Genomic DNA, 25,762 nt, shown 5'->3' with positions numbered 1-25,762 from the left:
GGTTTTTTATTATGTGTTTTTGCCTCCAACACAATTTTCTTTTCAAAGTATCTCTTTGCCTTAGTTTATAGTTTATTAAGATTTGCTATACCACCAGGACAGGCAAGCAGTATTTGGAGGTTTACAATGCTATAGACAAATTTTAGAGAAGGAAAAGAACTACAAGATATGATAGGAAAGCAATAACTCATTTACACTGGAAAAGAAAGAAGTAGAATAAGGGGAAGGAGCACAATCAAAAGAGAAGAGGGAAAGAGAGGGACTGATTGAGGTGAAAAGAATAACAGTAGCTGTAAATCACTGCAAATTCAGATAAAAGAAAAAGCATTTGGGAACAACCAGGTCTTCAATTTCGATTAAAATTCCTAAATGAAGATTAAGCATGGATTTCTAGCAGGAGAGAATTCCAGTGAAAAGGGGCAGCAAAAAACAAGTTGCACAATGGGTGGAATCTAAATGAGCAAGTATAGGACCTGGTAGGTCTAAGTGATGGTCATTTATTGAACGGAGAAGACAAACAAGCGAGTATGGAATAATAAGAGATGAGAGATAGTGTAGTAAACCAATCCTATGAGATTTGAAAGTGAGAACCAGCAGTTTGAACAGAATATGCTGATGGATTGGAAGCCAAATGGTATTTTTGTAGTAGTGGCGAGACAATGGTCAAAACAATGGGTACGACCTTAAAAAAAAAAAAAAAAAAATCAGATGGCAGTGGAGTTCCTAGGTCGGCTGCCACCCAGGGCGGATTGCCGCTGTGCACTCCCTCTCTCCCCGGGTGCATCACCTCCCCTCAACGCATCATCTCTACCCTCCCCCCCAGCATATTACTCTTACCTCCTGAGGATATTGGGTGCAGTCGTGCAGCTAGCGGCTCTACCAGTTCCCTGCCCCAGAACAGGAATTAACATCAGAGGGAGCAGTGAACCAGCAGAGCTGACAGCTGTACGGCTGCATCCTGCACCCCCTTACATGCAACTGAGGTGGACCGCCTCCACCACACTGCCCTCGGTACACCACTGTCGGATGGCCATATTCTTTACGGACTGTAATTTTTTCATAGAAGCTTGAGTACAACCTAAGTAAACAATATTACAATAGTCCAGCATTGTAATGCAGTAGAATGAGAAGAACGAAAGATTTCAGAACTGAAATAACGAGTCGCACGCAGCTGACGTAGTACAAAGAAACCTGTTTTGCATACTTCAGAGATCTGCATTAAACTTGCCATTCGGTATGATGTTCTATCTTCAGTCGGATCTTTCTTCCATTTTCTAAAGGATGTTCTTTTAGCTCTAGTAGCTTCCTTCACCTCACTTTTTAACCATGTCAGCTGTCATTTGGTCTTCCTTCCACCTTTTTTAAAACATGAATTCCTCCTCCATTTCTAAGAAAATAGGATGCCCTTAGTCACCTTCCTGATATACTTGCTGAATGACAGCTCCTCTGGGGGAAATTTACACTTCTTGTGGTGGGGAAGGAGGAAGGACATGCTGGAAGGCTAGTGGACTACTCCATCAAGATGATCCCTGGCTCTTCCTCAGATGCCCAGGAGCATTCTGATTCCGACACACTCAGCAGGAGTTGTTAGGGGGTTAGTTGTTTGAGGACTCTGCCTCAAACAACTAACCCCCTGGTCAGGCCTAGGAAAACTTCCAAAGGACTGGAGATCAACACCATTGTGGTTGACACTGACTCCAAAGCCTTTCGAGGCCTTGGTATCTGTGTGTCTCCTGTAGGCAGCAAATGAGCTTTGAGGATCAGTTGAACCACTTTTAGCCTTAGCAATGACACCATTGAAACAGCAACTTTGCAGTAAGGAAAGAAGCTTTCCATGCATTTCTCAAACTTTCTCATCTTTATTAAAATTTGTTATACCAACTTATAAATAAATTGTCTGACCTTACAGTTTCAAATTTCTTTATTTCTTGATATACTGCCCAAGGGTACAAACCATCACAGAAGTTTACAATACTACAATATAAGAGGAGAGGTCATAGTGAGAGCTGAACTACAATAAATATAGGAAAGATGATAACACATAAAACAATAAAGATAAAGGAAAAAGAAAAAGAAAAGGAGAAAATGCAGAAAGTTCACAACTAATGGCCAACAGGCCACGTGTTTCATCTGGTAGAACCCACACCAAAAGGCCACCAAGTGACAACTAAAGTCATGCAATAAGCCCATATAGTTGTTTGAAGAAGTGAGTTTTGAGAGCTGCTTTGAAGTCAGAGAAAGGAAGGTTATTTCAGAGAACAGAACCAGAGACAGAAAGCATTGTTTTTTCGAAAGAGAGGAAACAGCACCAGGTGGACGGAGGGTACAATGAAAAGATGTTGGTCCAATGAATGTAAAGCCCAGGAGGGAATAACATACATAGTAGATGACGGCAGAGGTATTGCAACAAAATGGGAGGCTAGCCAGAAATAAGCATTTTATGAATTAAAACCAAAATTTTGTATTGAATGTGTATATGGACAGGAAACCAATATTCCCGTTACAAAGGGGGGGGGGGGGGGGGTTCACATGACCATACCTCCGGCCACCAGTGATCAATTTTAACAAAGTACTATGCACTATTTGCAGGCAACGCAGATCTTTCTGTCGCAGTCCATTAAACAGAGCGTTGCAATAGTCAATGTGAGAAAGGACCAGTGTGTGTGTCAAAATACAAAGAGCATTATTCTCTAAGAAGGAACAGAGCTATTTTGACAGTCTATAGAAGCATTTTGAGATTACACAGGAGATATGAATGGAAAAGGTACAGCAAACATCGACTGTGAACCCCAGGACCCTGAAACAGTCGGAAAGAGAAACAGAGCTGAAGTTGAAGACTTGTATGCTATTAAGTCAATTTGGTGGCCTTTTGTGTGGGTTGATGTAGCTTTTGGCGTTTTGAAATCCCATTGGTTGAGGAAGGGGTTTATGTTTCTGATATTGGAGTCGGGTTGGTTTTCTAGGAGTAGGTTGCTGTCACCTAGGAGGACGTACTGAAATTTGTGCAATTGTTCGATAGGAAGTCAATGAAATCATCTTGGGCATTTGTCTAGCTTCTGGGGGGAAGGTAGACGAGTATGCAGCATATAGTCCTAGTAGTGTCTTCTGTGATTTTGTATGCCAGGATTTCGAGTGTTGGGGATCCATGGTTGGTTATTGGTTTGACTGTGAAGTTAGCTTCTTTCTTTTTGGTTCTAACATAGTAGATGACGGTCCATCCAGTCAACAAGGTAAACTCATATGCGTATACCTTACCTTGATTTGTACCTGCCTTATTCAGGGCACAGACCGTACAAGTCTGCCCAGCAGTACTTCCCGCCTCCCAACCACCAGTCCCGCCTCCCATCACTGGCTCTGGACAGACCGTATAAGTCTGCCCTCCGCTATCCTCGCCTCCCAACCACCAACCCCTCTTTCACCCACCTGCTCCGCCACCCAATTTCGGCTAAGCTTCCGAGGATCCATTCCTTCTGCACAGGATTCCTTTATGCATATCTCACGCATGTTTGAATTCCGTTACCGTTTTCATCTCCACCACCTCCCGGGGGAGGGCATTCCAAGCATCCACCACCCTCTCTGTGAAAAAATACTTCCTGAATTCTTTCCTGAGTCTGCCCCCCTTCAACCTCATTTCATGTCCTCTCGTTCTACCGCCTTCCCATCTCCGGAAAAGATTTGTTTGCGGATTAATACCTTTCAAATATTTGAACGTCTGTATCATATCACCCCTGTTCCTCCTTTCCTCCAGAGTATACATGTTCAGGTCAGCAAGTCTCTCTTCATACGTCTTGGAATGTAAATCCCGTACCATTCTCGTAGCTTTTCTTTGCACCGTTTCCATTTTTTTAACATCCTTCGCAAGATACGGACTCCAAAACTGAATACAATACTCCAGGTGGGGCCTCACCAATGACTTATACAGGGGCATCAACACTTCCTTTCTTCTGCTGGTCACACCTCTCTCTATACAGCCTAGCCACCTTCTCGCTACGGCCACCGCCTTGTCACACTGTTTCGTCGCCTTCAGATCCTCAGATACTATCACCCCAAGATCCCTCTCCCCCTCAGTACCTATCAGACTCTCCCCGCCTAACACATAAGTCTGGTGATGTGTGTGATTTTATATCCTTCTGGGCATATGTCTCTGATTGCTGGGTCATCTCTGTAGTGCAGCCATGTTTCCGTTATCAACTAGTTGTTCAGCTTCAATCCAGTCTCTGATGGTTGCCTTGTTTATCTGACATTTATGTAATCTATTTGAATAAGAGCACAGGTATCTTTTTTCGTTCTGGTACATTGTATGACTCAGTTGATTTGAGTGTTGTGGGCTTTCCGAATTTCGGATCCTTTTGTCTGTTATTCCATTTTGTTGTTCTGCAGTAGGTTGGAATTTTGTACTACCGATTTATTTTGTGGTCTCTGATTCAGTTTCTCTGGTTGGTGAGTTGCTCTTCTTCTGGCTGGTATTATAATTGGGATTTTGTTCCCTTCGTAAAGGGCAGTGGATTTGTAGCTCGATTGTCCATGGAATTATCAGGAAGTACCAGATCCACATTCTTATATTGGCCACTTTAGCACTGTGGCAGATGCTGGTTGTCACGATTGTCCTTTATTTCTTTTATGGTGCTCTTTGGATGGTTCGGATGGGTGTTTCTGAAGAGAAGTTCTGTGTTAAGTAGGTATAGAGGTGGGAGCTGGGGTTTTTTACATTTTTTTGTTTTCTTCTTGTCTCGGTGCCTGTGCCTTCGGGTTCCGTGGATCTGGTATAGGCTGTAGTACCAGTTCCTCCCATTTTCTGGCTATTCAAAAGCTCTGTCTTTCATGTTTTCTCTAGTTGATCAGTCCCCGTGTGCCATCTCCCGGCCTAAATAACACTCTAGCATCTCTCCTCGCCTCAGCGCGCAGGGGTCCGGGAACAGTGGTGTGCTGGAGCCAGCTCGCACCGGCTCGCAAGAGCCGCTTGTTAAATTTTGACAGCTCTTGCGAGCCGGTTGTTGTAAGGGGTGAGCCGGCTCCATTGCACGAAGTAAGCATGGCAGGAGGGCGCCATGCTTACCTCCCCTCCTGCTCCCATCCATTTGTAGCGATGTCCTTCTCCCCCCTATCCTCCCCTGCCGCTCCCATCCGTCAGTTTCAAATACCTGCCTCGAAGCGCCGCCTTATTTAAAGCCCTGCTGCACATCTCCAGCTGCCTTTCCTGCTTGCTTTTCAGGAGTTCGGTTCGCGCCCTTAGTCCCGCCTTCTGACGTCATTTCCTTTTCCCGCGGCGGGACTAACGGCGTGAAGAACCGAACTCCTGAGAAGCAAGCAGGAAAGGCAACTGGAGACGAGCAGCAGGGCTTTAAATAAGGTGGCGCTTCGAGGCAGGTATTTGAAACTAACGGATGGGAGCGGGAGGGCAGGGGACGGAGGAGAACTGCTGGGCATGGATGGGCAGAGGGGGGCAGGGGAGAGAATTGCTGGGCATGGATGGGCAGGGGAGAGAATTGCTGGGCATAGATGGGCAGAGGGAGGCTGGGGAGAGAATTGCTGGGCATGGATGGGCAGAGGGGGGCAGAGGAGAGAATTGCTGGGCATGGATGGGCAGAGGGGGGCAGAGGAGAGAATTGCTGGGCATGGATGGGCAGAGAAGAGAATTGCTGGGTATGGATGGATAGAGAAGGGCAGGGGAGAGAGGAGAGTTTCAGGACATGGATGGCGGGGAGAGCAAGAGAAATTCTGGACATGGATGGAGGGGAGGGAAGGGAGAGAGAAGAAATGCTGGACATGGAGGGAAGATAGAGGAAGGAGATTAGATGAGGGAAAAGGAAGTGAGGAGAGAAACTGCACATGGATGGAGAAAATAGGCAGAAGCTGGATCCACTGTACAGTCAAGTATGCGGAGGACCAGAAATGAAGAAAAAAGGAGGAAAGAAAAGAAATAAATGGAAAGGAAGCCCTGGAAACGGAGTCAAGGGAACAGATAGAGAGCAGCAGAATCAGATACTGGACCAGCATGATCAGAGAAAAAGTCACCAGGCAACAAAGGTAAAAAAAAAATTATTTTATTTTCATTATAGTGTTTGGAATATGTCCACTTTGAGAATCAGGTGCTGAACGTTAAAAATTTATGTTCATTTACTTATTTATGGCATTTTATCCCATATTAAACATGAATTAGATTGGAACCTGGGATCATTTAATTTTTTTTTCCTAGAGAGATTAATGTGTTGGCCGCCGCCCCCCTCCGCCCCCCCCCCCCCCCGGGTATAGCCAGCTCTGCAAATTTTTTTTTTTTGGGGGGGGGGGGAGGGGGGGCGCCGAGGTAGACCGGGGAGAGAGCCTGTTGTTAAAAATTTACCAGCACACCACTGTCCGGGAAGCAAAGTAGAGGAGCCAAACTTCTGTTTGGGGTTTCAGTCTATTCCGGCCTGGAGATGCCCCGGTGTCTCTCCGTTCAAGAGCTCTTTCAGCTTTTCTCTGGTGGGTCATTCCATGTACGCCGTCTCCAGCGTCTCTCCACACCTCACCGTGAAGCGGTCCAGGATGCAAGGTGGAGTAGCCAAGCATCTGTCGGTTCACATGGTCCGTCGCCAGCAGAAGTTGTCCCAGTTGCTCTTCTCATCTGGTTCAGTTCTGGAACGCAGGTGGAGGAGCCGATCTTCTATTTGGGGTTTCGGTCTGTTCCCGCTTGCTGCCCAACACTCCCAGCGTCAATGAGGGGGAGCCGGTTACTTGTTCGCGATCTCAGTCTGCACTGACGGGTAAGTCGCACAGTGTACCAGGATTCAGTGTGGGGAAGCCGACTGCCCATTCGGGACCTCTGTCTGTACCGTGGTCTGCCCGCCTGTTCCATTGCCAGCAGGAGATGTCCTAGCATCTCTCCAGTTATGATACAGTCCATTCCGATTGTGGGTGCGGGGGTCACACACCATGTTCCGACGGCTCGCTCACCAGTATTATATCTCGTTTTCTATTTTTTTTTCTCCTATATAATGCTGTGTAACCAGTATTAATGCTTCATACATTTTTTTAAAAATCATTCAACTGGCTTAAATTTTATCATAAAAAGAGCACATTTTTACATTATTATAAACTAACAAAAAAAGCACATTTAACCAAGTGACAAGCCAAGCATCACAAAAAAGCAAGCAAGAAAACTGAAAAAATAATACATTTTTACATGTCATAAATCACTTTTGCACCATTCGTTGGTTTCCATAAACTCATCTTTTCCAGTAAATTTTAGAAAATGGAATGTTTCAACAAGCCTAGCAATTGAGAGCTGTTATGGGACTTGAAAGAAGATGCCTGATGCAATCCTAACTAAAGCTAAAGAAACAGGCAAATATAATCCTATGTCGCCTAAATTCAGTTTTTTATATTTAAATCTGTTTGTTAGGAACCACTCCCACAAATTATCCTTTGCCTTGTTAAAAAGCCCTTACTCTCAACTCTAGACATGTAACTTAAGGGCCCTTTTACAACCCGGCGGTAAGCCCAACGTGGGCTTACCAATCGCTCTTTCAGGACTATCACCGGCCCAATGTGGCTACCAGCAGTAGTCCCGCCCCGAGCGTGCGCCATTTCCAGTGGAAAAAGAACCCCCCACCTGGAAATGGCTTGCGTGGCGATAACCCAGCGGCAAGGGCTCCCTGTCGCATGGTCATGCAGTAACAGTTCACTTATCGCATGACCATGTATGCCTGGGATGTTTTTACCTGCTGTGGTAAAAAGGCCCCTGGCGCATGGGAAAAATGCCCCCCCCCCGCCCTTCTTCCCACAGCTTGGTAAAAGGACCCCTTAAGTTTGCAGGCAAATATCAAGTGACAAACACAGTACTGCAGAGATAATCACTTAGGAGTTTCAAACTCCCGTCTTTAAGGGCCACAAAACAGTTGAATATTCAGGATATTCATAAAGAACATGTACGAGATAGCTATGCACATCCACTACCTCTTTGCATGCAAATCACTCTTGCATATTCATTAGTGATATTCTGAAAACCATGATTTACAGCCATAGAAGACTAGAGTTCCATGAGTTAAGCAATTTCAATATGTTTTGGACAGGCAAGGTTAAGATTAAGCAGCATAAAGAAAAAGCAAAGTCTGCAAAAGATTAAAGGAATTTAAGTGAAGTTACAGGGACAGCTCCACAGCTCAGCAATTAGTTAGTACTTCTCCACATTCACATAAATTACTTGTCCCTCTTCTTTGTTCCAGTACACCTCCCTTTCCCCCCCCCCCCCCTCTTTTTGTTAATCCATCCTTCAGGGAAGCTAGAAAAAAAAAGTTGTGGGTACCTAACCTTATGCTCACAGTAAGGAAAAGAAACAGGCATAAAATCCTCACTAATGATGAACACAGAACAAAAAGCTACCTACTACCCCTCCTCAGACCTCACATTAAAGACTCAACATTACAAAATCCTGCGGCTCAGCCTCGCTGTCTTCTGTGCACTTCTCTGCATTTACATTAACTAGCTAATATCTTCATTACTATAGGATTTATATTAGCTCTGTGCTGATTTGTAGCGCTATATAAATGCTAAATAGTAGTAGTAGTAGTATATCAGACTGTGCTTGGCACAGAGTTAATTCACGAGCAACACTCATTTTAACATAGGGTGTCCATGGTAGCTCACACAACTGTGCACAAAGCCTAGTAATACTTTATTATATCAGCCCCTAGGTGTGTCTATCCGGCTATTATATAACAACAAAGGAAAAGGAGATGGAAAAAGCAAATATTTTGTGTCACAGGCAAAGGTTTTGGGGAAGGGGGAGAGTACCTACATTTTTCTTCCTTTGGGGTACAAAGAAGGACAGTGAAGCATGCCTACTGGAGGTGACAGCAAAATATAGATTCATATCTGTAGCTGCAATCTTTGCCCTTCAATTTGAAGCATGCATTAATACACACGGCAGATTCTAAGTAAGGCTAACAAAAGCAGATTTCTATAAAGAAATTATGCTTTTTTTCCACAGAAGCACAAAAGATTCCAACCACCACAGAGAAGTTAAAGCAGCAATATAAGTAGCTTTAGCAGACAGTGAAATATTTTACCTTTCACAGCATGCTTCCCCTTTGATCAACCGACTTCAATGTTGTTAATATTTAAGAGAAAAAAAGGAAGAAATATATTTATAATATTTTTAGAATGTAATCAGAGTCTACAAATGCATATTTACTGCGTTTCTTTTAGGGTTAAAAATTAAAATTACAGCCAGAATCAGTACTTTGTCACCCCTATCATTTCTGTCACCACCTCCATTATGTGTTCTTTGCTCCTGTTTAATGATGCCACTCTGCTACCTCTCTTCATATGCCAGTTCAGGCACTAGAGCTTAGAAACCTAAAATAATTATGAGAAGCTGAAGGGCCAGGAGTTCCAAAATTCCCCAAAGTTATCCTGAATTCATTCCTCTGCTGTCACTGACAAAATGTGCCAGAGAAATGAGGAGCTTATTGTGTGGTGAGCTTGTGATGCTAATTTTCATATGCCTTATAAGGGCTCCAAGCTGATGTGCCTCCTGAAGTCACCTATATTTCTTTTTCAGTATATTGTGATTAGTACTTATTTCCTCACCTTACAGTCACATGTTTTCAGAACTGGTGCTAACAATCACTTTGTGGCCAGCGGGCAGCAGGAGTCTGCTAACTCTACTACTAATACCCCCATCTGCACTCAGTAACAAAGAGGGAACATACTGCACTGTCAATTGTCCAGAAGCCACCCAGGCACACACAATGGCCCGGGCTATCATTTCTCTCTAAACAATCTCATTTAAACCCTTTCTGCTATTCCTCATATTTCAATGAAATTATTTTTTGCTGAGAATAATAAACTGCTGTAGCACCGAAGCTCAATCTTCAGGAATGGAAAAAAAAAAGGCATAAAATAGATGGGAGAATTCACACTGCTCTCCTGCACGGGTTTTTACACAATCAAAACTGAGGGATTCCATTTTTTTAATACTTTTTTTTCTCACTGAAGGAGTTTGGGTTCAGTGAACTAATTTTCCATAAACACAGAGAAAATGGAATATCCAAATATGTATTGAAAAATGAGCTTGCTTTAAAACTAATTTTGCACCAGGCCAGAATTAAAAAAACAGAATGATGCTAAGACAGAGACAAAAAGATGAACTTCCTGGATCCAAAAGATCTTAACAGTGTATATGGGGAAATACCAATTCTTCACAAAAAAAAAAGTTTACGGTGGTATTGCTGCTTTAAGCATCAGTCGAGACACAGTTTTACATGTAGCTCATGAATAATTATCCAGACACTTCATGTGTAGCTTTACTGCATTTTATTTTATAGTGGATTTTAAATAGAGACTAAAGAACAAAGCACATTTTAAATGGCCATTTAATGGCAGATAGTAAGCATACAGGAGGACATGAGGGACTACTACATTTATGAGACACAGGATAAATAAACCTGCAATTGTTGTTTACCTGAAGAATTTTCATTGACTTAGGATGACGAAGACCCATTGTGTATCACCCTATGAAGTTTTCAAAGCTTAGGTGTTCTAGATATTAAAATGCCTAGTATGCACCCACATATAAAATATATACGAGCACTGATCTTAAGACACCTATGAGACACCAGTGTATAAGGCAGCACTGAAACACTACAGCACGTGTGAACTTATTAACACATATACTCTTGCAGTCATGCCCAAGTCACACGCATTAGGATTGTGACATACACATTTGAGCCCCTTCTCAGGCTCACATGTGTAAGTTACCTCCTCAGATACACTTTGGTTCCTGACCCCTGCTCCCCACAGTCTAGCATCTCATTCTCTGTCTTTACTTCTCCTTCCCCTCTCCCATGGCCGGCATTTCTAATTCCCCTCTTACACATCCATGGCCCGCAAACTTTGCATTTGTGGCCGGCAGCGCTCAAGACACTCTGTTTCCAGTCGTAGAGGGCCTTCCTTTGGCTGCTTCCCACCTGAGTGGCATCAGAGGAGGCAGGACATGGCAAAGGGAAGGCCCTGCATAGCCAGAAGCAACGTGTCTTCAGCACTGCCAGCCATAAACATTAGGCTGGGGGAAGGGGGGCAGCAAATGAGGGGAGGAGAAGAGAAGAGAAGAGAAGAGAAGAGAAGAGAGAAGATATGTTGGAACTTGCATGGGAAAAAGATAGGGGAATAGTTGATGGGCAGGGCTGCCAAGAGGGACAAAATTCCCTGGGCCGGGGCCTCCAAGGAGGGCCCGGCGCCGCAGTCCCCGATCTCACCCGCCCTCGGCTCCGTCGACCATCCACCACCGGGCCGGACACCCCACACATTGAAATCATCACAGCGCTTCACCTGTCACCTCCATGACAAAGCGCAGCAACGGCAGATCGGATTTGCCTCCCTTCGGGCCTTCCCTCCCTGTGTCCCGCCCTCATCTGATGTAACTTCCGTGAGGGCGGGACACAGGGAGGGAAGGCCCGAAGGGAGGCGAATCCGATCTGCTGGTGCTGCGCTTTCAGTCACGGAGCAAGGTGACAGGTGAGGCGCTGAGATGATTTCAATGCAGGGGGCCTTGCCCTGGGCCCGGCCCAGTCTCTCGGCGGCCCTGGGGGGAGGGGGGACAGGAAAGAAGAGAAAGGCTGACTTGGTGGGAGGAGGGGGAAAGAGATGCTGGCCGAGGAGACAGGCAGGAAAGAAGGAAAAGATGGAGAGATACTGGCGTCAGAAATGGGCTGTGCAGAAGGAAGAGTGAGGGGAGAAGCTGAACACGGGGAGGGATGGAGGGAGGAGTGATGCTGAACAGGACAAGAATAAGGACACAGAGAGGGGAGATGCTCAATATGGCAGGAAGACAGTGGCAAGACAAGTATGGGGAGGGGTGGCAAAGTACTAGAAGTGATGTTTTTCTGGTGTTTATCCAATAAACACTTATTTTAGGGTGTTTTTTGCATTGGGGTGCTTTATCAGTGTTTATTAGGGTTGCACACCGATCAAAAGTTTTAATCACACAATTAGGTGTGATTAAAAACTTTGTGTGATTAACCGTTTAAAATGTTTCCTCCTGTACAGTGCAATATATAGATAACAGATGTAAATTCTCAAAGCTGACAAACTTCAACTACAAAACTAAAAATAATAAATAAAAATAAAACAAAATATAGAAAAGAAAATAAGATATCTTTTTTTTATTGGACTAACTTAATACATTTTTTGATTAGCTTTCGAAGGTAACCCTTCTTCAGATCAGAAATAAGCAAATGTTGGCAAATATCAGTATATATAAGTAAAACACAAAAGCATTTCAATGACAGTGGGGGAGCTGGGTGGATGAGAGACAGGGAGAGATGCATGGTACATACAGTGGTGGAAATAAGTATTTGATCCCTTGCTGATTTTGTAAGTTTGCCCACTGACAAAGACATGAGCAGCCCATAATTGAAGGGTAGGTTATTGGTAACAGTGAGAGATAGCACATCACAAATTAAATCCGGAAAATCACATTGTGGAAAGTATATGAATTTATTTGCATTCTGCAGAGGGAAATAAGTATTTAATCCCTCTGGCAAACAAGACCTAATACTTGGTGGCAAAACCCTTGTTGGCAAGCACAGCGGTCAGACGTCTTCTGTAGTTGATGATGAGGTTTGCACACATGTCAGGAGGAATTTTGGTCCACTCCTCTTTGCAGATCATCTCTAAATCATTAAGAGTTCTGGGCTGTCGCTTGGCAACTCGCAGCTTCAGCTCCCTCCATAAGTTTTCAATGGGATTAAGGTCTGGTGACTGGCTAGGCCACTCCATGACCCTAATGTGCTTCTTCCTGAGCCACTCCTTTGTTGCCTTGGCTGTATGTTTTGGGTCATTGTCGTGCTGGAAGACCCAGCCACGACCCATTTTTAAGGCCCTGGCGGAGGGAAGGAGGTTGTCACTCAGAATTGTACGGTACATGGCCCCATCCATTCTCCCATTGATGCGGTGAAGTAGTCCTGTGCCCTTAGCAGAGAAACACCCCCAAAACATAACATTTCCACCTCCATGCTTGACAGTGGGGACGGTGTTCTTTGGGTCATAGGCAGCATTTCTCTTCCTCCAAACACGGCGAGTTGAGTTCATGCCAAAGAGCTCAATTTTTGTCTCATCTGACCACAGCACCTTCTCCCAATCACTCTCGGCATCATCCAGGTGTTCACTGGCAAACTTCAGACGGGCCGTCACATGTGCCTTCCGGAGCAGGGGGACCTTGCGGGCACTGCAGGATTGCAATCCGTTATGTCGTAATGTGTTACCAATGGTTTTCGTGGTGACAGTGGTCCCAGCTGCCTTGAGATCATTGACAAGTTCCCCCCTTGTAGTTGTAGGCTGATTTCTAACCTTCCTCATGATCAAGGATACCCCATGAGGTGAGATTTTGCGTGGAGCCCCAGATCTTTGTCGATTGACAGTCATTTTGTACTTCTTCCATTTTCTTACTATGGCACCAACAGTTGTCTCCTTCTCGCCCAGCGTCTTACTGATGGTTTTGTAGCCCATTCCAGCCTTGTGCAGGTGTATGATCTTGTCCCTGACATCCTTAGACAGCTCCTTGCTCTTGGCCATTTTGTAGAGGTTAGAGTCTGACTGATTCACTGAGTCTGTGGACAGGTGTCTTTCATACAGGTGACCATTGCCGACAGCTGTCTGTCATGCAGGTAACGAGTTGATTTGGAGCATCTACCTGGTCTGTAGGGGCCAGATCTCTTACTGGTTGGTGGGGGATCAAATACTTATTTCCCTCTGCAGAATGCAAATAAATTCATATACTTTCCACAATGTGATTTTCTGGATTTAATTTGTGATGTGCTATCTCTCACTGTTACCAATAACCTACCCTTCAATTATGGGCTGCTCATGTCTTTGTCAGTGGGCAAACTTACAAAATCAGCAAGGGATCAAGGTAAAATTATGTATAATCATACCTGATAATTTTCTTTCCATTAATCATAGCTGATCAATCCATAGACTGGTGGGTTGTGTCCATCTACCAGCAGGTGGAGATAGAGAGCAAACTTTTGCCTCCCTATATGTGGTCATGTGCTGCCGGAAACTCCTCAGTATGTCGATATCAAAGCTCCATCCGCAGGACTCAGCACTTAGAGAATTACACCCACGAAGGGACACTCTGCCCAGCTCACCACCGCCGAAACGGGGGAGGGGAATTAACCCAGCTCATCCCCACACAAGTGGGGGAGGGGAATCCGTCCAGCTCATCCCCGCGGAGCGGGGGAGGGACACCACACCCGCCGATGCGGGGGGATCTGGCTTATCCTGCAACCGCAACCGCGGGAGGAGCTGACTGACCCTAACACCGCCGAAGCGGGAGGGGTACAAAGCTGCCCTACAGCCGCACGAAGCGGGAGGGAGTGCCGGCAGAATTTTAAGTCTCAATCCAGCCCCGTAAAACGGAGGGGAGAGGAATGCAGCAGCTCACTGTAACACAAACTCGTCTTAACTCTTGAAGAATCCAAGTGAAAAAACTTGAACACAAAGTCTTTCTGAAGTAACTGAAGACTAAACTTGAACCTGAAATGCAACCAGAATAAAAACAGTACAGATATCTGGGAGGGGCTATGGATTGATCAGCTATGATTAATGGAAAGAAAATTATCAGGTATGATTATACATAATTTTACCTTCCATATCATCAAGCTGATCAATCCATAGACTGGTGGGATGTACCGAAGCAGTACTCACCCAGGGCGGGACATTGAAATCCCTGACCTCAACACTGAAGCTCCAAACCGGGCCTCCGCCCGTGCAGCCACAGTCAAACGGTAATGCTTGGAGAATGTATGAGCCGAAGCCCAAGTTGCCGCCTTGCATATCTCTTCCAAGGAGACGGATCCGGCCTCTGCCATCGAGGCCGCCTGAGCTCTCGTGGAGTGAGCCTTCAGCTGGATAGGCGGCACCTTCCCCGCGGCCACATAAGCCGCTGCAATGGCTTCCTTGACCCATCTTGCCACTGTAGGCTTAGCAGCCTGCAGACCCTTACGAGGACCTGCAAACAGGACAAACAGATGATCCGATTTCCGGAAATCATTGGTCACTTCCAAGTATCTGATGATGACCCGTCTCACATCCAGATATTTGAGAGCAGAATACTCTTCTGGGTAGTCCTCCCTACGAAAGGAAGGGAGACAGAGCTGCTGACTCACATGGAAGCGAGAAACAATCTTGGGTAGGAAGGAAGGCACTGTGCGAATAGTCACTCCTGCCTCAGTGAACTGCAGAAAAGGCTCTCGACATGAGAGCGCCTGGAGCTCGGAAACTCTTCTGGCTGAAGTGATAGCCACCAAAAAGACTGCTTTCAACGTCAGGTCTTTCAGAGATGCCCTCGACAAGGGTTCAAAAGGCGGCTTCTGCAATGCTCTTAGTACCAGGTTCAGATTCCCCGCAGGCACCACTGAGTGCAGAGGAGGGCGCAGGTGATTAACTCCCTTGAGAAAGCGCACCACATCTGGCTGCGAAGCCAGGGAAGCACCCTTCAGGCGGCCCCTGAAGCAAGCCAGAGCCGCTACCTGGACTTTAAGGGAACTGAGCGACAGGCCTTTCTCCAGACCTTCTTGCAGGAACGCCAACACTGAAGAAATTGGAGCAGTGAAGGGAGAAAGTGAGCCTGCTTCACACCACGCTGCAAAGATACGCCAAACCCTGGCGTAAGCAGTAGAAGTAGAGCGCTTCCTCGCTCTCAGCATAGTGGCGATGGCCTTGTCTGAGAAGCTCTTCTTCCTCAGACGCTGCCGCTCAATAGCCAGGCCGTAAGACCAAAGGGGGAGGGATCCTCCATCACCACGGGACCCTGATGTAACAGGCCCTTCTCCACTGGCAGCCGCAGAGGATCGTCGACTGAGAGCCTGATCAAGTCCGCATACCAGGGACGCCTGGGCCAATCCGGACTCACCAGGATTACCCTGCCGGGATGCTTTGCCACCCGGTCTAGCACCCTGCCCAACATGGGCCAGGGCGGGAACACATAGAGAAGCTCTTGTGTCGGCCACTGTTGGAGAAGATCATCTACTCCCAGGGATCGAGGGTCCCGTCCTCTGCTGAAAAAGCGCGGCACTTGGCAATTGGCCGATGACGCCATCAGATCTAGGCTCGGCTGGCCCCAGCGCTTCGTGATGTCCAAGAACGCCTGAGCAGATAGCTGCCACTCTCCGGGCTCCAAGGTATGGCGACTGAGAAAGTCCGCCTTGACATTCATGACTCCGGCAATGTGGGCCGCTGAAAGCTGCTCCAGGTTCGCTTCCGCCCACTGGCAAAGATTCATAGCCTCCTTGGCTAGAGGGGCGCTCTTGGTACCTCCCTGGCGGTTGACATAGGCCACAGCCGTGGCATTGTCCGACAGGACCCGTACAGGCTTCAACACCAGTACCGGGATGAACTCCAAAAGCGCCAACCGAATGGCTCTGAGTTCCAGGAGGTTGATAGACCACTTTGCCTCTGCAGGAGACCAGAGCCCCTGCGCTGTCCTTCCCAAGCAGTGGGCTCCCCAGCCCGACAACGAGGCGTCCGTCGTGACGACAATCCACTCTGGGGTCACCAGAGGCATTCCCGCAGACAACTTGTCTGTCTGCATCCACCAGCTCAGCGCCTTGCGCACTGCTGGGTCCAAGGGAAGGCGCACAGCATAATCCTCCGACATCGGAGTCCAGCGCTGCAGCAAAGAGTGTTGAAGTGGTCTCATATGAGCCCTGGCCCAGGGCACAACTTCCATCGTGGCCGTCATAGAGCCCAACAGCTGCACATAGTCCCAAGCCCGAAGGGGAGAGGCTACTAGGAACTGGTCCACCTGAGCCTGAAGTTTGACAATCCGATTGTCTGGCAGGAACACTCTGCCCACTTGGGTGTCGAATCGAACTCCCAGGTACTCCAGGGACTGAGTCGGGCGCAGCTGGCTCTTCTCCCAGTTGATGATCCATCCCAGGGAGCTCAAAAGAGCAACTACCCGGTCCACAGCTTTGCCGCACTCTGCATAAGAGGGGGCTCGGATCAACCAGTCGTCCAGATAAGGATGGACTTGTACCCCTTCCTTTCGTAGAAAGGCCGCGATGACCACCATTACTTTGGAAAAGGTCCGCGGAGCAGTAGCCAACCCGAAAGGGAGGGCTCTGAACTGGAAGTGTCGTCCCAGGACTGCAAAACGCAGAAAGCGTTGATGAGGAGGCCAGATGGGAATATGCAGGTACGCTTCCTTGATGTCCAAGGAAGCCAGGAACTCTCCTGCCTTCACTGCCGCTATAACAGAGCGGAGAGTCTCCATGCGAAAGTGCCGCACTTTCAAGGCCCGATTGACCCCTTTGAGGTCGAGGATAGGCCGGACAGAACCTCCTTTCTTTGGTACCACAAAGTAAATGGAGTAACGTCCCTTGCCAAGCTGACTTTCTGGCACCGGAACGACCGCGCCCAGGCGGATCAGATTGTCCAAGGTCTGCTGCACTGCCACAGCTTTGACCGGAGACTTGCAGGGAGAGAGTACAAACCCGTCTTTTAAGGGTCGGCAGAACTCTAGTTTGTAGCCGTCTCTGATGACTTCCAGCACCCACGCGTCTGAAGTTATTGTGGTCCACTCGCCCAGAAACGAGGACAGCCGTCCTCCAATCTGCACTGGGGCGTGGACCAAGACCCCGTCATTGGGTACGAGACCCTGGGGGAGGACCGGAGGGAGCACCTCCGGGACGGCGGTCTCTGCGAAAGGAATGCTGCTTGGGGGAGAAATTCCTCTTGAAGGAAGAGGGGGCAGAGGAACCCGACTTGCCCGGGCGGTACCGACGGGCTTCCTGCAACCGTCCTCTGGAGGTACCGGGACGAGTACTAGCCCGAGCCCTGACCTCTGGTAATTTCTTGCCCTTAGACGTGCCGAGATCGGTCACGATTTTGTCCAGCTCGACCCCAAAGAGCAGCTTGCCTTTAAAAGGCAACCTAGCCAGGCGGGATTTAGAGGCGTGGTCAGCAGACCAATGTTTCAGCCAAAGCCACCGCCACGCAGAGATTGTCTGAGCCATGCCTTTCGCTGAGGCCCTCAAGACATCATACAGCAAGTCTGCCAAATAGGCTAAGCCCGTTCCAGGGCCGGCCAATCAGCCCTCAAGGAATGATCCGAGGGGGAAGCCCGCTGCACCATAGTCAGGCACGCCCTGGCCACATAGGAGCCGCAAACTGAGGCCTGCAAACTTAAAGCAGCCGCCTCAAAGGACGACCTTAAGGCCGCCTCCAATCTTCTGTCTTGGGCGTCCTTTAGGGCCGTGCCACCTTCCACCGGCAACGCCGTTTTCTTAGTCACCGCAGTGATTAAAGAATCCACAGTAGGCCACAGATAGGCCTCACGTTCACTCACAGCCAAAGGATAGAGGCGGGACATAGCCCTAGCCACTTTAAGGCTCGCTTCTGGGACATCCCATTGAGCCGAAATTAGGGTGTGCATGGCATCATGCACGTGGAAGGTTCTAGGCGGGCGCTTCGTCCCCAGCATAATGGCAGAGCCAACAGGGGCTGAGGGAGAGACGTCCTCCGGAGAGGAAATCTTCAAAGTGTCCATGGCCTGTAACAACAGTTTGGGCAAATCCTCTGGGCTAAAAAGCCGCGCTGCAGAGGGGTCATCCGCTCCATCCGAGCGGGGATCCGTCTCCTCCAAGGAATCCGCAAAGGACCGTTGGGAGATCTCAGACACGCTGCCCTCATCTACATCGGAGGAGACAAATTCCTCCAAGGCCTGGGAATCAACCCGAGGGCGTTTACCTCTGGGAACCTCAACCTCTTTACCAGACGAGGGAGCAGGGGCAGCGTTTTGCATGAGGAAAGCCTGATGCAGCAGCAAAACAAACTCGGGGGAGAAACCCCCCAGACTGTGCACTTCCGCAGCCTGGGCAACAGCCCTAGACGCACCCTCAACCGGCGCTCGCAAGAGCGGGGGAGAGACATGCTGCGCATCCAAAATGGCGTCCGGCGCGACACTCCGCGAAGGAGCCGCGCGGGAAGAACGGCGCTTAACTTTAGCCGCTTTTGTGCCGTCGCCCAAATTAAGGGCGTTCATGGCATTAATGTCTCCAACCTCAAGGGCGGCCCACGAAGAAGCCGTCCGAGCTGCGTGGCCGGCCAAGATGGCGGAGGCAAGGAGCGGGGGATGGGCGTTTATGGCGGGAAAAACCGCCACGCCGGAGGAAGGACCGGGACATTCATCGGTCACGAAACTGTCACCCAACAAGGGCGAATCAGGCTGTAAGACCCCCGCATCCCCTCTAGAAGCGCTCAAGCGATCCGGGGAGCGACCCTTTGCGCCCTCGCCCTCCGACGCCATATGCCACGAGGAGAAGAATCGGGGAACCCCCTGCCCGCTATAAAAAGGTAAAAATTACCTGCTGTCCGCTCCGAGCTGTAACGAACTGGTGTCCCAGTGAGTAGCTGCAATGAACGTTTAAATAAACGTCGAAATAAACGCCTTTAAGGACGTTTAAAATTTTTTTTTTTTTTTTTTTTTTTTTTTAACGGAGCCAGCGGGAGGGGGGAGAAAAGGAGGGACCTGGCACCACCAGGTTTGCACTTGCTCAAAAGAGCCCTCAACCCCAGGCACTCAACAAAACCTAAAAATTAGGCTTGGAGGCCTAGCCAGAGCTGCTGCTGTGTGTGACCACCACCTGCTGAGATAGAGAACATACTGAGGAGTTTCCGGCAGCACATGACCACATATAGGGAGGCAAAAGTTTGCTCTCTATCTCCACCTGCTGGTAGATGGACACAACCCACCAGTCTATGGATTGATCAGCTTGATGATATGGAAATACTTATTTCCACCACTGTAAGTATTGCCACACTGGGACAGTGGCCAATCCAGGTCACAAATACCTGGCAAGATCCCAAAAAAGTTCAATACATTCTATGCTGCTCAACCCAGAAACAAGCAGTGGATTTTCCCCAAGTCAATCCAACAATAGTCTATGGACTTCTCCTGTAGGAAGGTAGATAAGAGTGACAAAGCAGTAGAATTTTATGGTTTATAATAGGCTAGAAAACCCAGATCTTTGTTAAGTCCTGTCTGGTGGGTGTCAAAATATTTAATCATTTTGACTTCAAAGGTCTTAATGTTCCTGGACTGTCTTAAAGTTTCCTTTTAGTATTCTCACCATAAAATCATTGATGCAGTTTCTGATTTTATAAAATGCTATCCCACAGAGCTGACATCATGGTTGGCACTGGCATTTTTTATATGTCTCAGTAAATTAAATCTCTTCTTTAGTATCTGGCTTGTTTCTGCAGTATAGCACCCTTCTTCTCACTTTTTACATTGAATGATATACGCCACATTTGAAGATGAGCATGTGAAGAATTCTTTTATGTTGAGTGTTTTCCTTTTGTGAAGGACTGTGGGATCCTGTGAAATGTGTTGGCATAGTTTACAGATAGATATATTCCAAGGATGTGAGCTACTCTCTTCTTTTTGAGTTTCTATCAGAAGATTGCTTTTCACTTGTTAGTATTTTAAGTTGGGTGGCTGCCAGAAGGCCAGCACTGGTGGGGATGGGAATATCTTTCAGTAGTTCATCCTCCTGCAATAGTGGCTGTAGATCTTTTATGATACAACTCAGGGCTACATGGGGGATTCTCTCTGTGGCTTTCTTAAATATTTTGACACCCACCAGACAAGACTTAACAGGGTTTTCTAGCCCATTATAAACCATAAAATTCTACTGTTTTGTCACCCTCTTATCTACCATCCATCTCTCCTTGTCTCCCATCCACCCAGCTCCCCCTATTTCTCACCTAACCCAACCTGCCCTCTTCCTGTGAGACTGTCATTGAAATGCTTTCGTGTTTCACTTATATATACTGATATTTGCCAACATTTGCTTATTTCTGATCTGTAGAAGGGTTACCTTTGAAAGCTAATCAAAAATGTATTGTTAGTCCAATTAAAAAAAAAAAGGTATCATCTTATTTTCTTTTCTATGTTTTGTTTTATTTCTATTTATTACCTTTAAAAGTGGACTAACACAACTACCATATCACTTTACTCAAAACCTTACCCTTGTTGTCTGGTGATATCATCTTTCCAATCATCTCGTTCCCTGTGCTCCCAGCACAGTTCTGAGCTCTGAACTCTGCTTCAAGGGACTCCAGTCTATTCACTATTTCTTTTTTTTCTCTCCTCTTTCTCCTCCTGCCCTGTATCCATCTTTTACATTCAACTTTAATCCATTTTTTTCCCTCATCTTCAAATCTGTCTAGTTTCCATCTCTTCCTTTCCCTTCCCCTCCATTCATGGACACCATCGCCTCCCTTCTCCTTTCCCTGGGCACCATTTTTTCCTGTATCTCTTCTCTCCCTTCCCCCCTCTATGGGCACCGTCTCTTCTCTTCCCTTCCCGTCTCCTCTCCATGAGCACCGTCTCTTCTCTCCCCTTCCCTTCCCCCCTCCATAGGCATCATCTATTCTCTCCCCTTCCCTTCCCCCTTCCATGGGCACCATCTCTATTCTCCTCTTCCCTTCTCCTCCACAGGCACCATCTCTTCTCCTCCACCTCCATGGGCACCCTCTTCCATTCTCCTTCATGGGCACAGTCTCTTCTCTCCTTTTCCATGGGCACCATCTCTTTCCTCGCCTCAACGATCACCATCCCCTATTTCCAGCATCTGTCCCTCTTAAAACACATTATCTCTCTCTCTGCTCTCTTTCTCCAAGCAAATCTTTCTGCACTCCTGAACCTTCAACCCTCCCACCCAACCCTCTCCCCCGGCAGTCCCCATTCTCTCTTTCTCCCAAATCTTCCTGCACTCCTGAACCCTCAAACCCTCCCACCCCCAACCACAGTCCTCATTCTCTCACTCCCTCCCCAAACCCTTCTGCACCCCTGAACTCTCACGCCCCCCCCCTTCAGGTACGCATTCTCTCTCTACCTATCCCATTCCAGTTCTCCGACTTTGCTTTTAGAGCTGCAGGCATGCTGCTTCTTTCAGCAGCCAAAAGTCTCTGTCAGAGGAGACAAGATGCTACAGAGAGGCTCCCGGTGGCTGAAAGAACCAGCATGCCTGCAGCGCTAAAGGCAAAGTCAAAGGGACGGAGAGGGGCTGGTATAAGAGAGAGAACAGCCTTTTCACTTCAATGGGCCACCTCTTCTGCCTTGCCCCAGACTCGAAGTGCTGTGGACTATCTCCGCGGTTACTTCTGGGTCGTGGGTGCATCGCTCCACCTTCCCTACACTGTTTGGCAGCCTTGGCAGCACAGCAGCAGGGCCGACCTGGACCCTGGGACCCAGCATCAGGTCTCTGCAGAACAGGTACACCCGTGAAAGGGAGCAATGCTAGATTGTTGTAGGTGAGGGAGCGAGACCCGTCATTAACTTGTGTTAAAACTTTTAATGCACATTAACCATTTAATGCGTTGATTGCATTATTAGCACATTAAATATGCAGCCCTAGTATTTATCTATTAAAACCCTAATCTAAAACAAATGGCACATTTGAGTACAGAGAAATCAAAGTGATACACAAGTCAAAATCAAACGCAATATGGTAAGGAAAAGAATTAATTTTCACAACAGAGTCAAGAAAGTCAGGAAGAGTAAGGAAAAGGAAGAGGAGGTAGAAGACTCAGAAGATTAGCCAAAAGCAAAGAATAATGGCACCAAAATAATAGAAACACAGAAAAAGTGAAGGCAGATAAAGACCATGGGGCTTATTTTCAAAGCACTTAGGCTTGCAAAGCTCCATAGGTTACTATGGAACTTTGTAAGTCTAAGTGCTTTGAAAATATGCCTCCATATGGCCTAGCCATACTGCCCATCCATGCCATCCTACTATCCCCTCTTCTCCAAGATCCTAAATATTTGTCCCACGTTTTCTTGAACTCAGATAGTCTTCGTCTCTATCACCTCCACCAGGAGGCTGTTGCACGCATTCACCACCCTTTCCGTCAAGTAGTATTTCCGTAAGTTACTCCGAGTCTGTCCCCTTTCACCTTCACGCTATGCCCTCTCATTTCAGAGCTTCCTTTCAATTGAAATAAATTCACCTCACTGTGCATTTATGCCAAGGAAGTATGTAATTAAACATCTCTAACATATCTCCCCTCTCCTGCCTTTCTTCCAAAGTATGCATATTCAGATCTTTTAGTTTGTCCCCACATGCTTTATGATAAAGACCAATGACCATTTTAGTAGCCACTCTCTGGATCAATTCCATCCTGTTTATCTTTTTGAAGATGCAGTCTTCAGAATTGTACACAGTACTCTAAATGAGGTCTCACCAGACTCTTACACAGAGACATTATCACCTCCTTTTTCCTACTAGCCATTTCTCTCCCTCTATACCCAAGCATCCTTATGGTTTTTGCCATTACCTTTTCTACCTGTTTGGCCACTTTAAAACCATTATATATGACCTCCAAGTGACAAAATGATAAGAGTTGCAGTTTAGATAGCTTACCCCATCCCCTGTACAGAAAACCTTCCTGTTCCTCGACCTCTGCCACGCCCACCAAATCCTAGGGAGAAAAATGTGAATCAGTCCAAACAAATATATTCCATAGTTTGTGGTCCACAGTCCCAGTACAGCAGATATGTGTGTGGGGGGGGGGGGGGGGGGGGGGGGGTTGAGTTGTTTCTTTTCTTTTAATAAGAAACTTACTCCAGTATGACAAGAAACTCATATTGTAGATATATATGCTCATCACTGGACATATATAAAAGCGGCCAAAAATTAACATCTGAAGACATCTGATGGTGTAAATAATTAGATGCCTTAATTTAATTCCCCTAAATGAGAAGGATCTACTACAACCACTTCTTAGTACCATAATTAATCTACGGATTTAATAAAGATTTTAACAGAATAAGTTTGTTTCTGCATTCTCCTCCACTGGCCTGTTATATTGACAGTGAAATTTATGACTGGCATAACATTACACCAAGGAATGTGTACTGTAATCTAAAGTGATCATCATTACTATTTCTACAAAGATCAGCAACTTACCTCTGCCACGTCCACGCCTTCCATGGTCTGTGGGTCTGTCCCCTAGACCACTATCCAGTCCATTCTCCTCTGCTCTAACTTTCATGAGGGAAAAACAAACATGGAAAACATACTGAAAATCTGTTTAGTACACAGAGCAGCTCTCTGCTGATCTATACTAACAGCAGCGAATGATTGGTACAGAAACACCCTAAATGGTACTTAGGAGCACAACCCCAACGTTCAATTTGTTAGTCCAATTGAGTGTTGATGTCCAGAATTTATAGTACTTGGGCTCAAATTTTCTCCAATGGAGTGGAGGAGTAGCCTAGTGGTTAGTGCAGTGGACTTTGATCCTGAGGAACTGAGTTTGATTCCCACTGCAGCTCCTTGTGACTCTGGTCAAGTCACTTAACCCTCCATTGCCCCTGGTACAAAATAAGTACCTGAATATATGTAAACCACTTTGAATGTAGTTGGATAAACCTTAGAAAGGCGGTATATCAAGTTCCATTTCCCTTTCCACTACTAAACAATAACAAAAGTATGAATATCATCATCTCTCTTCACTGTGTGACTACATCTTGTATGCAGTTCTGGTCACCCACACATCAAACAAGGATATAGCAGAACTAGAACAGGTTTAGAGAAGCATGACAAAAATTATATAGGAAATGGTATACCTTCCTTATATACAATGGATACACAGTTTAGGGTACTTAAGCTTAGAAAACATAACTGAGCAGGACATGACTGAAATTTATAAAATCACGAGTGGAATGGATTGGTAAAATAGGGAGTGGTTTAACCAGAAGACTAACGATAAATTGTAGCAATATTTTTCATGCAGCACATAATTGAGATGTGGACTCTGTTGCTAGAGGAATAGGAGCCAACTTTTCAAAATAATTGGGGGTGCTGAATTTTTTTTTTTTTTTACAGGCAGTGCATTCTCTCCCCCCACCTTAAAATCCTGTCTGCTGCAGTCTTCACCTGGGCAGTGGCCACGCCACTCATAGGCTGCCTGCAACCTGCACCAGGACTTCTTCCCTGAACAGTCCCACCACCCTCAGTCCCCCTGTACTGATCAAATATAAAGACTTGCAAATTTCAAAAACCGACATATTTCAATCACTATACTATAGGTTAACAAATACAAATAAAACAAAAAATGCAAAATATATCATTTTTATTAGACTAAATACATTTTTCAATTAGCTTTCAAAGGCCAAAACCTCTTTCCTCAGGTCAGGACAGTATACTGCTGTTACGATATTCTGTTCTGACACGAGAAAGGAGGGTTTGGTCTCCAAACATTAGTCAAAAATGTATTAAAATTAGTCCAATAAAGATCACCTTACTTCCATTTTCTGTATTTATTAACACAACTACCACACTATCCTAAATTAAAAATAAAATTCATTTTTTCCTACCTTTGTGGTCTGGCTGTTTACTGTTTCTAATTGTGTTGGTCCCAGTCTCTTGTTTCTTCTTTCCTCGATCTTAACTCTTCCCCCCTTCCCATCCAGCATCTACCCCCCCTCTCCCCTTTCCTTCCAGCGTCTGCCCCCTCTCTTCCCCCTTTCCATCCAGCATCTGCCCCCTCTCTTCCCTCTTTCCATCCAGCATCAATTTTCTCCATCCATGTGTAGCTTTTCTCCTCTTTCCCTTCATCTCTGTCAGTATGCATCTCATTCCTCTTTCTTCACTCCTCTCCACCCATATGCATCTCCTTCCTCTCTCTCTTCCCTCTCCTTCATGTCCACCATTTTTCCTCTCTCTCTCCGCCCCGCCATCCATGTTCATCTCATTTCCTCTCTTCCCTC

At 46.5% G+C, this 25,762-nt stretch overlaps 1 protein-coding gene across 4 annotated transcripts in view; it reads right to left on the bottom strand.

Annotated features, from left to right (window-relative positions):
- Positions 1-25,762, bottom strand: part of LOC115462835 (ubiquitin-associated protein 2-like) — a 473,475-nt gene that overhangs the window by 332,370 nt on the left and 115,343 nt on the right. For 2 of the 4 annotated variants that reach the window (XM_030192869.1, XM_030192870.1), the window contains exons 6-8: positions 23,958-24,035; positions 23,412-23,469; positions 9,048-9,080 (exon numbers count right to left, since the gene is read on the bottom strand). In XM_030192869.1, coding sequence (XP_030048729.1) covers positions 9,048-9,080; positions 23,412-23,469; positions 23,958-24,035 — 169 coding nt within the window. The remainder of the gene's footprint in view (positions 1-9,047; positions 9,081-23,411; positions 23,470-23,957; positions 24,036-25,762) is intronic. The other 2 variants (XM_030192871.1, XM_030192872.1) reach the window with 1 other exon arrangement.

This window comes from Microcaecilia unicolor, chromosome 2 (assembly GCF_901765095.1).
Source record: "Microcaecilia unicolor chromosome 2, aMicUni1.1, whole genome shotgun sequence".
Lineage (NCBI taxonomy): Eukaryota > Metazoa > Chordata > Amphibia > Gymnophiona > Siphonopidae > Microcaecilia > Microcaecilia unicolor.
This window is presented reverse-complemented; position numbering and strand designations above follow the sequence as displayed.